This window comes from Staurois parvus, unplaced genomic scaffold (genome assembly GCF_062004578.1).
Source record: "Staurois parvus isolate SC_StPar_1 unplaced genomic scaffold, SC_StPar_1.0 ptg000147l, whole genome shotgun sequence".
Classification (NCBI taxonomy): Eukaryota; Metazoa; Chordata; class Amphibia; order Anura; family Ranidae; genus Staurois; species Staurois parvus.
In genome coordinates this window covers 23,372,771-23,391,247 of record NW_028317943.1, presented here as the reverse complement: position 1 = coordinate 23,391,247, position 18,477 = coordinate 23,372,771, and the positions used below count along the sequence as shown (strand labels likewise).

The 18,477-nt window shown below is 41.9% G+C and overlaps 1 protein-coding gene across 1 annotated transcript in view; it reads left to right on the top strand.

The window, feature by feature from the left end:
- USP44 (ubiquitin specific peptidase 44) overlaps positions 1–18,477 on the top strand; it is a 90,791-nt gene that overhangs the window by 52,165 nt on the left and 20,149 nt on the right. Inside the window, exon 3 of the mRNA XM_089674129.1 lies at positions 14,862–15,060. Coding sequence (XP_089530255.1) covers positions 14,862–15,060 — 199 coding nt within the window. The remainder of the gene's footprint in view (positions 1–14,861; positions 15,061–18,477) is intronic.

Here is an 18,477-nt window from a genome sequence, read left to right as displayed (position 1 = left end):
CAGCAAGAACTCATCTTGTGGTCTTTTATTAAACTCTCCAGTATCTTCCCAACTATTGAAGTTTAACTAACAGGTCTATAATTACTTGGTAAAGATTTTGACCCCTTTTTAAATATTGGCACCACATTGGCCTTATGCCAATCCAGTGGTACTATGCCAGTCATTAAAGAGTCCCTAAAAATGAGAAACAATGGCTTTGAAATGACAGAGCTCAATTCTTTAATGACCCGTGGGTGTATGCCATCCATTTCAGGTGCTTTATTCACCTTTATTCTGTCTAAATATTTTTGGATCATGTCAGTTGTGAGCCAATGTGGATCATCTGGGGCTGTGTCAATACCATACCCTTTATGGACAAGAGCTCCTCCATGCTCCTTTGTATACACAGAGCTGAAGAAGGTATTAAATAAATTTGCCTTCTCTTTGTCCCCAGTCACCCACTCTAGATTATTTTGTAAAGTGCCTACATGCTCGGACCGAACCCTTTTACTATTAATATATTTGAAGAATTTTTTGGGGTTGGTCCTGCTATTTTTTTTGCAGTCTGTCGTTCGTTTTCAATTTTTGCAGCCTTTATTTACTTTTTGCATATTCTATTATATTCTTTGTAATGTTGAAACGATGATAGTGTTCCTTTATATTTTATGTAATAAAAGCTCTTTTCTTCTTATCTATAGCTTTTTTTTTTTTTTTTTTTTATATCTATAGCTAACTTTGGCCGTAAGCAACATAGGTTTTATTTTTAGCCTTTTAACCTCCCTAGCGGTATGATTATGTCAGTATTTCTGTGCTCAAAGTGGTACATTGTTTTCAATGGAAATATGTTGTTCTTTTATTGTAGGCCTGTAATTCTTAGGAATAACTCACTGAAATCTGTTTAAACAAGAGTCTAGTAGACATCCTTGGTGCAATAAAGTTTAATAAATCAAATCATAAATTATAATATAATTTAAATACTGTAATCAAATCAAACACACGGAACTCTGTCCAAATAATATTATATAGACACTGCATTTTGTTTTAGAAAACATCATGGGGTGTGGTAAATTTTGAAACACGGGACTGCACAAAATCCGACATCGCAATCAGGACAGTGGAACCTAGTTTCCTTGCGGATTTTTTTTACACTCCTCTTACTGAGAGCAACATACCACGCACATCCGTGTAGGTGCTGCCTTTTTTTTGGGTTGGTGGGATGTGGTCCATAAAATGATGTCCAGTCAGACGTTCTGGGTTGACAACTCCCACAGCACGTCGTCTGGATCTACCCACAGACACTGATGGTGTTTGATGCTTGAGGAAAATGGATTCCGACACTTTCCAGATAGTCCGCATGAACCACAGGCTTGTCACTGTTTTTGCAGAACAGAATATAGGCATTCCACAAGCACTGTTCCAGAAGATGCCAGAAAATCTTTTTATAGTATTTCCTCATCGCCGGATAGAAAGTCATAGCTTGGTCAGCTCTGTCGACACCTCCCATGGTGCTGTTGTAGTCAATGACAACCTGAGGCTCCTGGATGTTTTTCCCACCTTTTGTTTGTACCATCACTGTGGAGGCATTGTGAACGGTACTCATTAGGCACACATCCTTCTTGTCCCGCCATCTAAGTGCAATCATTTTGCCTTTCTGCCAGGCAACTAATTCTCCCGACTTCAGTTTGTTTTTTGCAAAAACATGAATGGCAGGTTGCGCCGGTTAGCCCGAACGGTTCAAGAAGAACCTCGTAAAGTTCTGGAGAGGTGTAAAAATTGTCCGTTGTTACACAGTAGCCTTGGTTTTAGCAGAGGCTCAATCAGTGACAGGACGGAAGATGTTGCCATTCCGTAGTTGCTGTACTTGGGATAAAATTTTGTGCCTTTGCCAGTGTATATGACTGTGTTCCAGATGTAGCCGGTAGAGGATTCGCACAGCAGGTAGGATTTGACGCCAAATCGTGCTGTCTTGGACGCGATATACTGTATCCAGCTGAGCCTTCCTTTGTAGGCCATTAGACTTTCGTCTATGCTGATGTCTCTCTCTGGTACATAGCTCTGCTGGAAATTTCTTACAATTATCTGGGAGATGTCCCAAATTTTTTTTAGCTTGGGAGCCGGATGAGTCGATTCATCAAATTCCTCATTATTTGCGAAGTGCAAAAATTTCATAATGAGGGAAAAGCTGTACTCCGACATGACGGTGCCAAAGAACGGCATTGCGAGCATTTTGTTTGTGGTCCAGTACCACTTCTGCAGCGGTTTCCCCACCACTCCTTGCAGAATAATTAGGCCAAGAAACAGCCAAATGTCCTCTATGGTGACAGGCTCCCACTTTGTGCTTCGTGAAAATCGGCTGTGTGGAGCAGCTAGTTGTTGCGCTGCGTACCTATTTGTCTCCGTCACGATAATTTCAATAACCTCATCGGTCAGAAACAATTCCAAGTACGCCAAGGGGTTGTCACCTTCAACTTGCATTTTCATAGCAGGTGCGCCGGTAAACTGAAATCTTGGCGGCGCTGGCGTATCGCAATCAATAATGTACCACGTGCACAGATCACTCACGTCAATCTCAGATTTGCCGCTGTCTTCACTTTCGTTGTCTGAAGACAAATCGGCACGAGTCGCTATCGCTCAATTCAAGTAGCTCCTCACTGTCGCTGTTCGCTAGCTCATCATAAACCGAAAAACTGCACTATGGAAATATCTGAGGTAAAGTTACAATGTATGCACTAGAGTAACACTTTATTTTGACACTGATCTGTTTTTATAACTCCCTCTTCCCACAAGCCCCGCTCAACGACGGTACAGCACGGCAGGCTCACGCTGATCACATTCATCAGCGTGAGATACCAGGGAAGCAGGGAAGGAGATTGGGGACGGACGGAGGGGATGGCTGCATGCGGCTCAGGACTCGGGACACGGATCGGCGCCAGGTAATTAGTTTACGGTGAGCCCGAATCTGGCTCGGGGTTACTGCTTTTGACAGCTAGATTTAACCCCCGAGCCAGACTCGGGGAAAACCGCTAGGGAGGTTAAACTTGTTGCACATGGGAATATATTTTGCAGTGTGTTTACATGCAGTCTTTTTAAAGAACTCCCATTTCTATGTTATGTTCATTGATGCCAATATTCCCTCCCAGTCTAAGTTTTGGAGAGCAGCTCTCAGCCTTGGAAACTTAGCTCTCTTAAAATTTAACATTTTTATTTTCCCCGTATGTGCTTGCTGTTTACAGCTAACAATAAATGAAATCATGTTATGGTCACTGCTACCCAAATGTTCTGTTATATGGACATTTGTAATAAGCTCTGCATGGTTTGAGATTACCAGGTCCATCAGAGCATCATTCCTAGTTGAGGCTTCTATGAACTGTACTGTAAAAATTTGTCCTGTAGTAGGTTTAAAAATGTTTGCCCTTTAACTGTTCCTGCAGGATCATTACTCCAGTCAATTTCCGGGTAGTTAAAATCCCCCATTATTATTTCTGTCCCAGCCCTTGCGATCTGTGCAAGGAGCTGAGTCTCCACCTCCTCATTAACTCTGGGAGGCCTAGTTTAACCACCGATCCTAGTTTAACCACCTCCCGCCCGACATATAGTATATGATGGACGCAAGGTAGTTCTCCCAGAACGAGAGGACGTCATATTACGTCCTCCCTTTCTCACTGGGCATGCGTGGCTCCCGGAGCACGCGGCGATCGGCGGTGCGCCGTGTCCCTCAGACACGGCGGATCACCGATCCACGGAAAGAGCCGAAGATTTTGGCTCGGTCATGTGATCAGCTGTGTCCAATCACAGCTGATCACATGTAAACAGGGAAATGCCGGTTATCGGCATTTCTCTCTCCACGAGCAGTCACGCTGACAGCTTGTGAGGAGAGGAGAGCGGGTAATCGGCATTCCTCGGAGAGGACATGTATACAGATCATCACAGCACCCATGATCAGTGTGCCCTGATGATCTGTGTAGCCCCAGCAGTACCACCTGTCAGTGTCCATCAGTGCCAGCTCTCAGTGCTCATCCATGCCAGCTCTCAGTGCTCATCCATGCCATCTGCCAGTGCCACATATCAGTGCCCATCTGAGCTGCCTTTCAGTGTCACCCATCAGTGCCAGTCTGTGCCGCCTATCAGTGTGCATCAGTGCTGCCTTTCAGTGATGCCTGTCAATGCCCATCATTGCCACCTATCAGTGCCCATCACTGCAGCCTCATTAGCGCACATCAGTGAATTAGAAAAATCACTTATTTACAAAATTTTATAACAAAAACTAAGAAAAAAAACTTTTTTTTTTTCCTCAAACTTTTCAGTGGTTTTTGGTTTGTTTAAGCAAAAATAACCCAGAGATGATTAAATACCACCAAAATAAAGCTCTGTCACAAAAAAATGATAAAAATGTATTATGGGTACCATGTTGCATGACCGCGCAATTGTCATTCAAAGTGCAACAGCGCTGAAAGCTGGAAATTGGCCTGGGCAGGAAGGGGGTATAAGTGCCCTGTAGGCTAGTGGTTAAATACTCCTCCAGCCTTCCCATAAACCACTCCCCCAGCACAGCAGACCCCCTTCCATTTAGGTACAAACCATCTCTAGCATATAGATTGCACCCCAATGAAAAGTCAGCCCAGTGCTCTAGAAACCAGAATCCTTCCCTCTTACACCAGGTCTTTAGCCATGCATTCCGTTCTCTAATCTCCCCGTCTTTGCTGAGTTTCGCATGGCACAGGTAATATTTCAGAGAATATCACCTTGGAGGTCCATCCCTTCAACTTGCAGCCTAGTTCTTAATATTGAGTCTTAAGGAGCCTCCACCTTCCACGTATTCTGTCATTGGTTCCAACATGGACCAAGACAGCTGGGTCATGCTCAGCCCCTCCCAGTAATTTATCAGCCCAGTCCACCATATACCGAACCCTGGCACCAGGGAGACAGCAAACCATTCGGTTGAGGCAAGTCTTGCGGCATATTATTCTATCAGTCCTTCTGATTATGGAATCCCCTACTACCACCAGCTGTCTAGGCCTTCCTGCAATACCCTCACCACCCCTCCCAGATGGTCTGCCCTCCCGGCTCTTAGGGATAGCAGTGACATCCAGGGCTGCCACCCCCACATATTCACCCAACTTGGTAAATCTGGGTGCACAAACCCAGGGCCAGCGTTCATTTTCTGTGAGCCCCTTCCACTCCCTCTCATTACAGTAACCCATCTTCCTACCTCATAATCCTGATTAGCCCCTCTGTCCTCCACATCAATCCCATTAGCTAGCTGCTCAGAGTGCAGAAGACCCCTTTTCAAGGTTGTCAGTTCTGCCCAGTGTTGCAACTCGCTCCTCCAGATCTTTAACGTGAGTTTCCAGAAAGGCAACCCGCTCACGTCTGTCGCAGCGTTAATCATCCTGGAGCTGTTGCTCCATTCTTGCATAAATGCGGCACACTGTGCACTACACAAAACCTTCAACCCTGCTAGCACTCATATCCCAATTACAATATTACCAGGAAAGATCAGTTGTCACTTACAGGTTAGTAGACTCCTGTTATAATCTCCTGTTTTCAACTCCGGTTTTTTTAACTCCACTTATCAAAATGTCCACTTAGTGAAAGGTCCAGCAAGCAAAATACAGGCAAGCTCAGAGTGAGCTCTACAGCAGGTTTAATAGTACCTGTATCACCTGTGACCAATTAACCCCTCGTTTTAATTAGCAGACTGAATGAAGTCAAGGAAAGGAAGAAAATAAAAGAAAAAGTGATTTAAAAAAAGTAAAAGCTTTTAGCAAGACCAAAGAAGAAAATAAAACCACTACAAGCACCAGTAGTCTAAAGTAAAACTTACTTTTCTCACATTTCTCACTCTTTTTAGCTATCAGCCATGAAAAAATGCCAGACGTACATATGTATAGTTCTCACATATGGACATAATGCTAAAGGTAATTTCTGCGTATTAACATTGGCAATATACATCTTTTCTCTTAGTTTTATTGCATTTTATCACTTTTTTTATCCCTTAATTGTCCACTCCTACACTTAATGATAGCCCTCTTGCTGTGAGTCGTTTACTCCTCAAGCTGTGTCTGCCTGTAGGAGTTCTCTTACTTCTCTCCTTGCTGGGAATTCAAATGCCCCACATCAAGATGGCGTTCTTACGACCTGATCAGGGAGCACGCATGCTCCGAAAGCGCGCCAACCCCCCCCCCCCATCACGTGACCGGAAGTGCCGTCTCAACTGAGAGAATCCCGGAACTAGGAGGACATGCTTTTACAAGTGCAAACCTACTTATGCTTTGTGAGTGGTCTGTATTACTACACTTTTTATCCATTAACAAGCTTTCATACTGCACTTAGAGGGCTCCGCCTCTTTCTTCCTGATCTTCCACAGGGCCTCTCTAGCTCGTTACTGGCCGGCTGCCTCCACTCCATGGTGCATCAGAATTACCTATAGGACTCTTTCTAAGGACATTTTATTTGTATATTTATCACAGTATATTGTTCATGATTTATTTTCCCTAATTCCATCACCATACAGTGGGGATCGAAAGTTTGGGCACCCCAGCTAAAAATTTGTATTAATGTGCATAAAGAAGCCAAGGAAAGATGGAAAAATCTCCAAAAGGCATCACATTACAGATTAGACATTCTTATAATATGTCAACAAAAGTTAGATTTTATTTCCATCATTTACACTTTCAAAATAACAGAAAACAAAAAAATGGCATCTGCAAATGTTTGGGTACCCTGCAGAGTTAATATCTTGTACTGCCCCCTTTGGCAAGTATCACAGCTTGTAAACGCTTTTTGTAGCCAGCCAAGAGTCTTTCAATTCTTGTTTGAGGTATCTTTGCCCATTCTTCCTTACAAACGTCTTCCAGTTCTTTGAGATTTCTGGGCTGTCTGTCACGCACTGCTCTTTTAAGGTCTATCCATAGATTTTCAATTATGTTGAGGTCAGGAGATTGTGAAGGCCATGGCAAAACCTTCAGTGTACGCCTCTTGATGTAATCCCCCGTGGATTTCGAGGTGTGTTTAGGATCATTATCCATTTGTACAAGCCATCCTCTCTTTAACTTCAGCTTTTTCACAGATGGCATCAAGTTACCATCCAAAATTTGCTGAAATTTTATTGAATCCATTTTCCTTCTACTCGTGAGATGTTCCCTGTGCCACTGGCTGCAACACAACCCCAAAGCATGATTGATCCAACCCCATGCTTAACAGTTGGACAGAGGTTCTTTTCATTAAATTCTGTGCCCCTTCTTCTCCAAACGTACCTTTGCTCATTCCGGCCAAAAAGTTCAATTTTAACCTCATCGGTCCACAGAACTTGTTTCCAAAATGCATCAGGCTTGTCTATATGTTCATTTGCAAAGTTCAAACGATGATTTTTGTGGTGAGGACGTAGAAGAGGTTTTCTTCTGATGACTCTTCCATGAAGACCATACTTGTACAAGTATCTCTTTATAGTGGAATAGTGTGCCACAACTCCAGTGTCTGCCAGATCTTTCTGGAGGGATCGTGCAGTCAAACGTGGGTTTTGAATTGTTTTTCTTACAATCCTGCGAGCTGTTCTGTCTGATATTTTTCTTTGGTCTTCCAGATCTTGCTTTAACTTCCACTGTTCCTGATGACTGCCATTTCTTAATTACATTCCGAACAGAGGATATTGACATCTGAAAACGCTTTGCTATCTTCTTATAGCCTTCTCCAGCTTTGTGAGCGTCAACTATTTTCAATTTCAGTTTTCTAGACAACTGCTTAGAAGAACCTATGGTGCTGATTGTTGGGGCAAGGTCAGATGAGTCTGGGCATTTAAAACCTTTGAGATTGACATCACCTGGTCTTCCCAGATGATGATTGAGAACAATCCATGACACTGGCAGGTCTCAGCTTGGCAAAGGGGGCAGTGCATGCTATAAATTCTGCAGGGTGCCCAAACTTTTGCAGACGCCATTTTTTTGTTTTCTGTTATTTTGAAAGTGTAAATGATGGAAATAAAATCTAACTTTTGTTGACATATTATAAGAATGTCTAATCTGTAATTTGATGCCTTTTGGAGATTTTTCCATCTTTCCTTGGTGTCTTTATGCACATTAATACAAATTTTTAGCTGGGGTGCCCAAACTTTCGATCCCCACTGTGTATGCCTATACATACTATTGTATGCCACATCTACCTCCTTACTCCTTTTCAAATATCCTACTTGCTTTTTTTTTTTTTTTTTTTCTGTTTAGGGGCACCTTTAGACTTTGTTAATCTGGGGAGTGTACTAACAGATTTAAGTACACTAACAAATTAAAGCCAAACTCCAGCAAACACACTGTAAACGGTTACATCAAACATGTTTTTTTTCCTTTTGGGGTAAAGGATTTAAATAAAGGTAGGTGATATATTGGCGCTGGAGAGATGGGGTTAAATATAACAGTCCCATAGGTAGTAGGGAGGTATTCAGCTATTAGGATAGCACAGTCATGAGGCAGCACCCTATAGAGTTAAGCTGGACACTGTAGTGGAGATAAGAGGAGAGAGGCGCCAGACTAAGTGCAGTATTATACAATCTGGTCTGACGAAGCAACTAGCTTTGAAACATGTTACCGCTCCTTCCTACGGCATCACGTTCCCGTAGTGACGTCACTTCCGCCCGGCGGCCATCTTGCGTTCCAGCCTGGTTCCATATACGAGAAACTTGAGGGGAGTCAGCTTTCACCACAGCCATGGCCCCCAGATGTCCATCTACCCTCTTCTGCCTCTGGAACCTCTTTTGGATGACGTCTCTATGTACCCATGCTGGCTAACTACTTACCTCTTGTGAGTTACATACCATTGTGTGCAATAAATTATTGTATAATACTGCATTTAGTCTGGCGCCCCTTTCTCTCCTCTTAAATAAAGGTGACCATTGTGAACGCCTTGTCAGTGTTAATTGATTTGTCTCATCCCTGTAACTGATACATATGCAGAGCTTGGTCTTTTGAAAAACAGACTACCTGGCTGGATCACCACATGAAAATAGAAGAGAGCCTAAAAAAAAAACTAATGTAGCCACCACATCTAAGAACTGGTAATCTGCAGTATAATAAATGTTTGCTTTTGGGTTTAATACCACTTTAAGGAATGCCTATTATGTGGTCAGCATGGCAGTTTCTGTTTAGTATCTGTTTCTGTTTAAAGTGTTACTAAACCCAAAACCCTGCATTCAGTCTATCTGGTCTCCCACAGTACACAGAACATGGAAGTGCAATTACTTTAATAAATATGAACTGCTAAATACCTTTTCTCATCAGCAGTTAGAGCAGTATTGTGACTTCAACTGAGCACTGGTTAAAGCTTGTAGCAGGAGTTTTCTTTCTGCTCTAAGAGGATTTAGAACCTCTGACCTCTGTCTGGAGAGTGCTGATTGGCCCTGTGGCCCTGATCACATGCACTCTCCCAAGAAAAAAAAAAAACCTCTAGCAATACACACTAAACTGAGCATGTGCAGAAGGGCTACGGGTTCAATCTGTCTCATCAGTGTGGACATTTTGAAAGAGGAGGGGCAGAGAAGACAGGATCAAACAGTCTTTTTACACTATGCAGAAGATTAACCCTTTAGGTTCCACAGTGAGTTTATCAAGAATGTTTTACTGCATATACAGACTGATATTACTGTTGTGGGTTTAGTAACACTTTAATATTGCCAGTGACCTACAGGGTCTGATTGAGGTTTGAGCTTTGTTTTGCTGGAATCTCCTGTTTGCATTGCCAGATACCTAGAACATGGTTTTTGCATTGTATGCCACTTATCTGGTTGTCTGCAGTATTTTCAAATTGGAAAAAGTAGGACACTCAATCGTTGTTATAGCAGTAACAGTATAAGTGATCATAATCACTTGTTAAAATTACCATATCCAGTATGTTATGAGCGGTCCATATAAATATATAAAACATTTTACTGCCTTCGGAATTATGAAAGAATTTCAGAAATCATGTCAGAAGTTTTCGTGGACCCAGATGGTTATTTTAGTGTGCCGGTGACATGATAAACAGCATTTGAGTCCTAAAAAACTTGGACTGCATCAGTTCTGCAACTTTAATTGCAATTCTCGGAGGCAGCCAGGAGAAGTAACTGCTTGTGGATGATCTTTGCCTAAGACGGAGAGGAAGAGCCACTCTGCACATTCCTTGCAAGTTACTCAAGTAGACAGGATCAGGTTTGAAACCTATCAGACAGAAGAACTTCTCTACTAAGGATAGGCTGACCAAATATAAAAAGACATTGGCATGCTGAACACACTACAAATCCACTTTGGAATTCCTGAATGTAATATCATGTAACCAAATCCCAATGCTGAAGCTCACAAACCACACCCTGAGTAGCCATCCAAACCCCGGCTGACCCTGGAGACCCAAGAAGGAATGAGACTCCTGGAGATAGCCACTTTATACAGGCTTTCCCTGGAGCCCCTTCGTTGCAGTTTTGTTTGTGTTTTTCGTTTTGTTCTGTACCCCCTCCTTTTTTTTTTTTTTTTCTCTTGAACAGAAACCCCATTTTGTGTACTTATCCCTTTTCTCTACTCCCTCCTCTCCTTCCTCCATCATGGGTACATATACATCAGCCTTAAAGACGGACAACTAAAGCGGAAAAAGGGTAAAGTGATTTGGTTCTGAATGAAGGACCATTGGAATCTATGTCATGCCCAATACACTAGAGATCAGCAAACTGGGCAGTTATGTTTGTTCCATCATATCTTAATTTCCACTAGATTCAGTAATAGCCGTGCAAAATAACTAACATGCAGTGCTGAACAACGGGTGTGTAAAATATGAAGTAGGTGAGTATAAAGTTCCGCAATCTTAAAGTGGAACTTTAGTCAGAAAATGAATTCCTGCTAGATCACTTTAGGCTGGCTCCTTTTGCAGGTATAGCTGTTCAAAACATTTAGAATAAGTGTCTATACTGTTTAAAATCCAGAAATACTGTCTCGCACTGCACTTTCTCAGTTGCTTTCCATTTTTAGGCATTTTAAGGCACAACTGAATCTGTAGAAGCCGATCTGCTTACAGCCTTAAAGCAGAATTAAACCTTTTCAGCCAAGGAAGCTGCTTCTGTTTGATCTGAAACTGCCATGATGCTGCACATGGTACCAGTTACTGTATGATACCAGCCATTTGATGGTTTGACAATTTAATTGAGGACACAAGCAAATGTGACAGTTAGCAATCCCAGTATTCCAGGAATGTAACTGTTTTTCTGAAACTGTTAAATTGCTGGGTTTAGTTTCACTTTGATCTACTGCTGTTCAGGGACTCTGAGCTTCAGCAAAATGGAAGCCTCAGGCAAGAAGAAACGGGAACAATGCTGCAGGCAATTTACAGCACACGCTAATTTTGGTAGCATATTTAATGTGGAATGTCTCTTCCTTTGTAAAGAACATTATTTTTTATCACATTATGGGTAAAGTTGCGCCTTAAAGTGGTAATAAATACAAAAACAATAATTATATTGCAATTACCAATTCTTGGCTGCATTCGTTTTCTTTTTTAGGCTTTCTTTCTTTTCACCTGGTGGTGTGGCCAGTAAGTCAACCCTCTAACTGCCACATCTGTCCTGCACATTTGGCAGTTAGAGGGATGAGACAAACCATTTTCCACTGACAGGTGTGCTTACAATGATGAGTTTTTTTATTTATGTAAAACATCCCAAATAGAACAAAAATGTTGGTGTAACTGCTTGTAAAGTATTAGCTGGAGTTTGGCTTCAGCTTGTTAGTTTATTTAAATCTGATAGTACATCTAACACTCCCTTCCCCCCAGACTGGCAATGCTGCTGTCCAAAGGTGCCCTCTGTGTGCCTTCATCCAGAGTGGGGGCACTGTAATACAGGAGATGTGTTGCTGGCCAGATCACCAGGTGAAAACAGAAGGGAAAAGCTTAAACAAAAAATGAATGCAGTCACATCTAACGATTTGGTAAGCTGCTATACAGTGGGTATAGAAAAGAATCACCCCCTTTAAAATAATCCCATTTTGTTGCAGCTGGAAATGAAGTCACAGTTTTTGTTTTATCCAGCTGTATTTATCCATCTGTGCAACGTATAACATCCAAGTGAAGGACATAACACCAACTTGTTAGAAAAAATAATCAAAAACAGAATCGCTGAGTTGGAAAAAGGACCCCCCCTCCTAAAAATGACTTGTAAACTCACTCAGGTGTATCTAATCACCTTTTCAATGGCACAAAATGCCATTTGACTTTCAACTGCAAAAATGACTACACAGTAGTTGAGGGGAGAAAAGGTGGATGGCCCAGTCAGAGCCCAGACTTAAACCCCATTGAAAATCTGTGGAATGACTTGAAGACTGCAGCCCACAAACGGTCACCATCAAATTTACTGAACTTGAGCAGTTCTGCAAAGAAGAGTTGGCGAATATTGCAAAGTCTAGATGGGCAAAGTTAGTAGAAACATATCTCATCAGACTAAAGGCTGTAATTAAAGCAAAAGGTGGTTCAACAAAATACTGACACAAGGGGGTGATCGTTTTTCCAAACTCGGTGATTCTGTTTTTTAATTACAAAAAAAAAACCAATTCTGACATGTTGTTATATCTTTCACTTGGATGTTGTAAGCTGCACTGAGTAAAAACAGCTGGATAAAACAAAAACTGTCTGCTTTTCTATACCCACTGTATATTTGGTTTTGTGTTTAATACCGCTTTAAATTTGTAATGCAGTTTCTTTTCTTTTTTTTTTCTCCAGAAGTCACATGCCTGCAGTAATTACCTTTCTTTCATACTGGTGAAGGCAGTAAAAATAGTGTAGATGAAGGTTTCTTAAAAAAGAAGTATGGCCAAATGTTTTTGGACAAAGTTCTCTTATGGGTCAAAGGATTGTGCTTAAGTTTGCTCTTCTGGGACCCAGATTTGGCTGATAGCAGGCTATCGTCAGCTGGAGTGGCACAGCTGCTCAAGCCCCTGGAAAGATCCCTACTATTTTTTTGTGATCCATCCAGCTACCTGATGGATGACTGGCTGGCTACTCCTCACAGTGCACAGCTGAGAGCCAGAGCCAGCTGCAGCCGCCCCTCTCCTGCCCAGTGCTCCAGTGAGTGCTGCAGGAGCAGAGCAGAAAGTGCTGATCAACAGTCACCGCTCTCTGCGCCAAACAGACTGAAAACTGAGCGATAAGCAGTCATCTCGATCCTAAAGCTGATAAGGGACAGCATAGAAGTATGTGTGTTTTGCAACCCTAAGCTTCTGTAACGCTTATCAAGGCTAGAAGAGGGCACACTGGGTTGTCTATCATTTACTCAGGTAAAAGCAGATACCCCATAGACTAGATTTGATTATAGTGATATTAACAGCTTCCCGTCTCCCCTATAGCAGAAATACTGCTGCAGGGCAGCACGGGTGCGCAAAATTACGTGCGTTTGTATATATACGTGATTTTGCATTTCCGTGCTGCGTCTATCACCGGTCATCACCGACAAGGAGGAGGACTGTTTTGTTCACTAACTAGTTCTCCTCCCTGTCAGCTCGGGCACACTGCTTTGGATGGCACACTGACACGGCCCCCTAGTAAAACACTTCCTGAAGACAGTTAACCCGTTAATCGCCCCTCATGTTAATAGCTTCCTGCCCAGTGCCATTAGTACAGTGTCGGTGCTTTTTTTTTTTTGCTTTTTTTTTTTTTTTTATAGCACTGATCACTGTGTTGGTGTCACTGGGGATGTCAGTGACACCAAGTCAGTTCCCTCAGTGTCAGAATGTCCGCCGCAGTCCTTCTATAATGCGCTGATCACCGCCATTAACTTTCACGTAAACCAATTAATTTGGGATTTTTTTATTTATTTTTTTTAGCAAAGACATGTAGCAGAATACATTTTGGCCTAAATTTATGACAAAATTTGATTTTGTTTTAGTTTTTTTTGGACTTGTTTAATTGCAAAAAGTAAAAAAAAATAGTTTTTTCTCAAAATTGTCAGTCTTTTTTTATAGAGCAAAAAATTAAAAACCGCACAGGCGATCAAATACCACCGCCAGAAAGCTCAATTCGTGGGAAATAAAGGATGTAATTTTCATTTGGGTACAGCGTTGCATGAGTGCACATTTATCAGTTAAAGTAATGCAGCGCCATAACGCAAATGGCCTGGTCAGGAAGAGGGGTAAATCCTCAGGAGGGCAAGTGGTTAACCTGCGCTCAGGACAATAAACTATTATGTGACTGCAACTGCCTGAGATACCTATACCTCAGTGTGAATATACTCTTACTATAAACCACAATGACATAATCCAGTAACAACATACAGCAAAAATATACATTGCCAATACAAAATTAGTTAAAAAAAAAAAGCTGCAGCTCCTGTTGGGGGTACTGACCCCCACAAAATGTACAATTAGAAAATATGCCTCCTTGCAATAACAAACAAACAAACCTAAATAGTCCCTTGTGACTTGTTTACTGGTGAAGGTTATTGCTTCCAAATATTAAAGTTGAAATAGATGATAGATTGAAACAGGCCAGTGCAGCTGCATATAGACTACAAGTCACAGCAGAATCATAAATTATCCTCCACCAAAGTGAGTCTGACGCTTGTTTGATTATAAGAGTCCACTGTATCTGGTGAGTGAGTGGGACCACTGGTGGGGAGCACAGAGCACGGATTGCATGGTTATATCAAGAGCACTTTAACATTTGGAAGCAATAAACTTCATCAGTAAACCAGTCACAAGGGACTATATGTTATTGCAAGGGAGCAGAGCTCTTATATTTTCTAATTGTATATTTGATTATAGCACATGTATTTTTGACCATTTATTGAACTTTTTTGGTATACATCAGATTTTTTTTCCCCTTGTTTACAGTACTTTGTCATTGATTATATTTCTAAAGTTGAAGGATAATAAATCATATCTTTTGTTCAGGTCACCTGTCTTGCCTGTGACAACAAGTCGAATACAATCGAGCCATTTTGGGACTTATCCTTGGAGTTTCCTGAAAGATATCACTGCAATGGAAAAGAGAGTGTGTCTCAGCGACCTTGCCTGCTGACCGAGATGCTGGCTAAGTTCACAGAGACTGAGGCTTTGGAGGGGAAGATCTACGCCTGTGATCAGTGCAACAGTGAGTAGATGCAGTATGTATTCTCAAGGGTATTCTGTTTTACCAATGTTATGTTTTTCCAGTTCTACTAGCTTAGTGTTAACACAGCATGCACTGTAGGTGTGTCTACAATTATTTAAAATGTTAAAATATATGTAAAAATAAGTGCACTTTTAGTAAATTTACTCTTCAGGGCCATCCTTCTTGTCATTTTCCTTGCTGGTTACACTTGCCTAATCCACGGGTTACAGTAATGGTCGCTGTGGTTTCCTGGTGCCATCATTTTGTGACTCTTCAGTGAAGCTAAAAGAAAAACCAATATGATACACTGAAACAACACATAACAGCGCCCATCTCACCACTGGCACGCAACAGACACCAGACCGCACAGAGAACCGCTGCAGGCTGGATTACTTGATCACTAAAAGTTCACTAATCCCTTCATGCATACAATACATTCACTTCTTCTTTCTTTTCACCCATAGTACATTTATGTGATCTCAGAACGTGTAACACCCCGGTCACATCGGTTGCGAATTGGCATGCGATTTGTATGCACTGCGACTTGAATATTGTATGCCAAGTCACACCCTATAGTCCGCTATTAGAGCGGTCATATGAGTTCGGTTCCGACTTGGTCAGAGCCGCACTGATTTCTAAAGTAGTGCATATACTACTTCTGCTACGTTTTGCATAGACATCTGTGTCAGATGTCTTGCAAATCTCAACTGAAATCGGCAGGTGATCCGATTTTGAAATCCTGCGACTTCATTGTAAGTCACAAGAGTTTAAAATCGACTTTGATGTGACCGGGCGGCTAAGGCTAGGTTTACATCTGTGTGGGTGATTACCGCTGTGGGAATGCCCCTGTTCTTTCAGCCACAACCACCTGCACAGAAAAACGTAGGAGCTGTGTGTGGGTGCCATTAAAGTGGTTCTACAGGCTCAAGGTTTTTTACCTTCATGCATTAATAGACGTCTAACATGTCATGCTTTACAATTCTGTATGCCTGTAGAACGGCGCCAAATGACGATACCTAAAAATCTCCAGAGGCAACGCTGTAATAGCCTTTATAGGTTACCAGTTTAGAGTTACACAAGAGGTCTCCCGCCACTTGTAAAAGCAATTAGCTGCTACGATTGCTTTTACATTGGAGCATCACTGGCTGAAAGGAAAAAAAAAAAGATGCCTACGGGCAGGAACGCCATTCAGCCACTGTGCTGATATTTACCATATTCCATACCCTTTGAAATCTACTAGAGCACCTCAATGGCATCTTTCTTCAGTTAATTTTACAGTGAATTTCTTTGTACATTGAACTTCTGTTTAGCACTTTGTGGTTTTACATTAATTTTTATAGTTTGGCTTGACACACATATATGTGTATTTTTTGTTATCTAGTTAGCCTTTTTAGAGCTGCACCAATTCACAGTGGCATCAGTGTCCTCCATGAGACGATCTTGGGCATGTGTTTCTTTCTCACCAATTTTCTGCTTTTGTTATATTATTAATGCAGTAAATCCTCACTTTTCAGGAAGGTCTAGTGAAATATAAACTTAGCACAGGAGTGCTGTATAATTATCTTTTAGAATAACATAGTATCAGTGGCATCTTCATCAAATACATTCAGATACTGTTATAAAACAGATAATGGGAGCCTCCAGTTGGTATTTTTTCCTATAAAGTGAACATGCCTTTAATTGTTTGTCATTTATTATTTTTTATATGTTTATAATAAAGCATACCTGTAGGTAAAATTATTCTCTCCTGAACGTGCACCGTTTAGGAGACATTTGCTCCCTTTGACAGCCGTTGCATGCGCTCTGAAGGAATGGCATAGCCGTGCTGTTCCTTAAGAACACTGCTGTGGCCTGGGACTCGCATGCGCGGAAGTAATGTTACTGCAGCTCGGCCAGTCAGACGGCCGTAGCTCGCAAGCCCGAAAGGAAGACCGGGTGAAGATGGAAGCCTCTGCAGCGGTGACAGCGAGCTACTAGAGGGCTATGTTTTAAGGCAAGTCCTTCATAATGTGCTAGTATGTGATGCATATTAGCACATTATGACCTTACCTTGCAGGGGAAAAGGGGGAGCTCATAGTTGTACCCTGCACTGCAACCATTACTAAAGAAAGGAAGTGACAGTTGCTTCTTCTATGAAACTATATACATGGAGACGCTCCAGTGGTGGGAGTGAAACTCCTATCATAATTGTTTTGTGATTAAGCAAAAATTTAAACTCTGATGCAGACCTATTATGAATCTGGGAGATTTTAAAATCTGGTTTTCACTCTGACCTGCCATTATTCATGCAAAACTACTGTAAAGTATACGTTTTGTAGCAGCTCAGCCCTGAGACAACAGGAAATGCCACTTTTGATTTGGCACGTTCTGCTTCCATGTCGCAGTACAATGCTATGTCTGGTGTCTTGGCCATCTTTCAGCAGGTATGGTCATTGCCAGTCGGGAAGACAGTATTGACACATTTGCTTTGGGATGGTTGTGCTGGAGGGACCTATTGTTGCAACAAAAGGGATAAGATGACAACCTATGTCAGTCATCTGTACAGCAGGTAAATGGTACCTCCAAGGCTTATTTTTAACCTTTTGATAGTGTAAAAGTGTTTAAAGATTTCACTACTATCTGGTACTCCCATTGAGGAGATTTCATTCACTGTCTTTTTAACCATTCCCTGTTCTTTCCGAAACTTAAAGGAGAAGTACAGTCAAAGCTCATTTGGCTGTATTTATTCTGTGGATTTCTTCTGTGGATCTCAGAAGTGCAGTTTGCTCTGTGACTCGTTTTCAGCCGTCACTTGGCCAGTCCAGGCTAGGGAAAGATTGCGACCATATGGACAGGATACACTCGGGAACCTAGACCAGCACCTGGCTCAGCCTCGCAATGATCCTCTGCAAGCCTAAGCCAGCCGCTTCTGCCTCCTCCACAGCCCAGCGCTCCAGTGAGCACTGGGGGAGTTGCAGAGCAGACATTGGTGACTGACAGTCACCGCTCTCTGCTCAGAGCAGCGGGGAAAACTGTTTACTCAGTTCTCAGCCTTAGAGCCGGCGGGGGACAGATGCAGTATCGGATCAATGCTGCATACACCTAGGTAAGTATGATTTAAAAAAAAAAAAAAAAATCCCCAAACTTCTCTTTTATAAACCGTTTTGGCTTTAGATATTTGTTTTTGTCTTCAAATGTTCACTTTGTGTCAGGAAGATAAAAGTAGCAGTTACAAAAGGCAAGGCTATAAACTTGGCTTAGAAATTAATGATCAGGGCTTGAAAAATTTGCTTTGAATGTAGGACCCAGTTTTTTTGTTTTTTTTTAAGCATAGCATAGGTTGTCAGTGCCCGGTACAAGGCAACTTTTGGACGATCAGCTTCACACGATGCGATTTCCCGTGCAACAGTGATGGCAGAACCGCACCACGTTATAGGG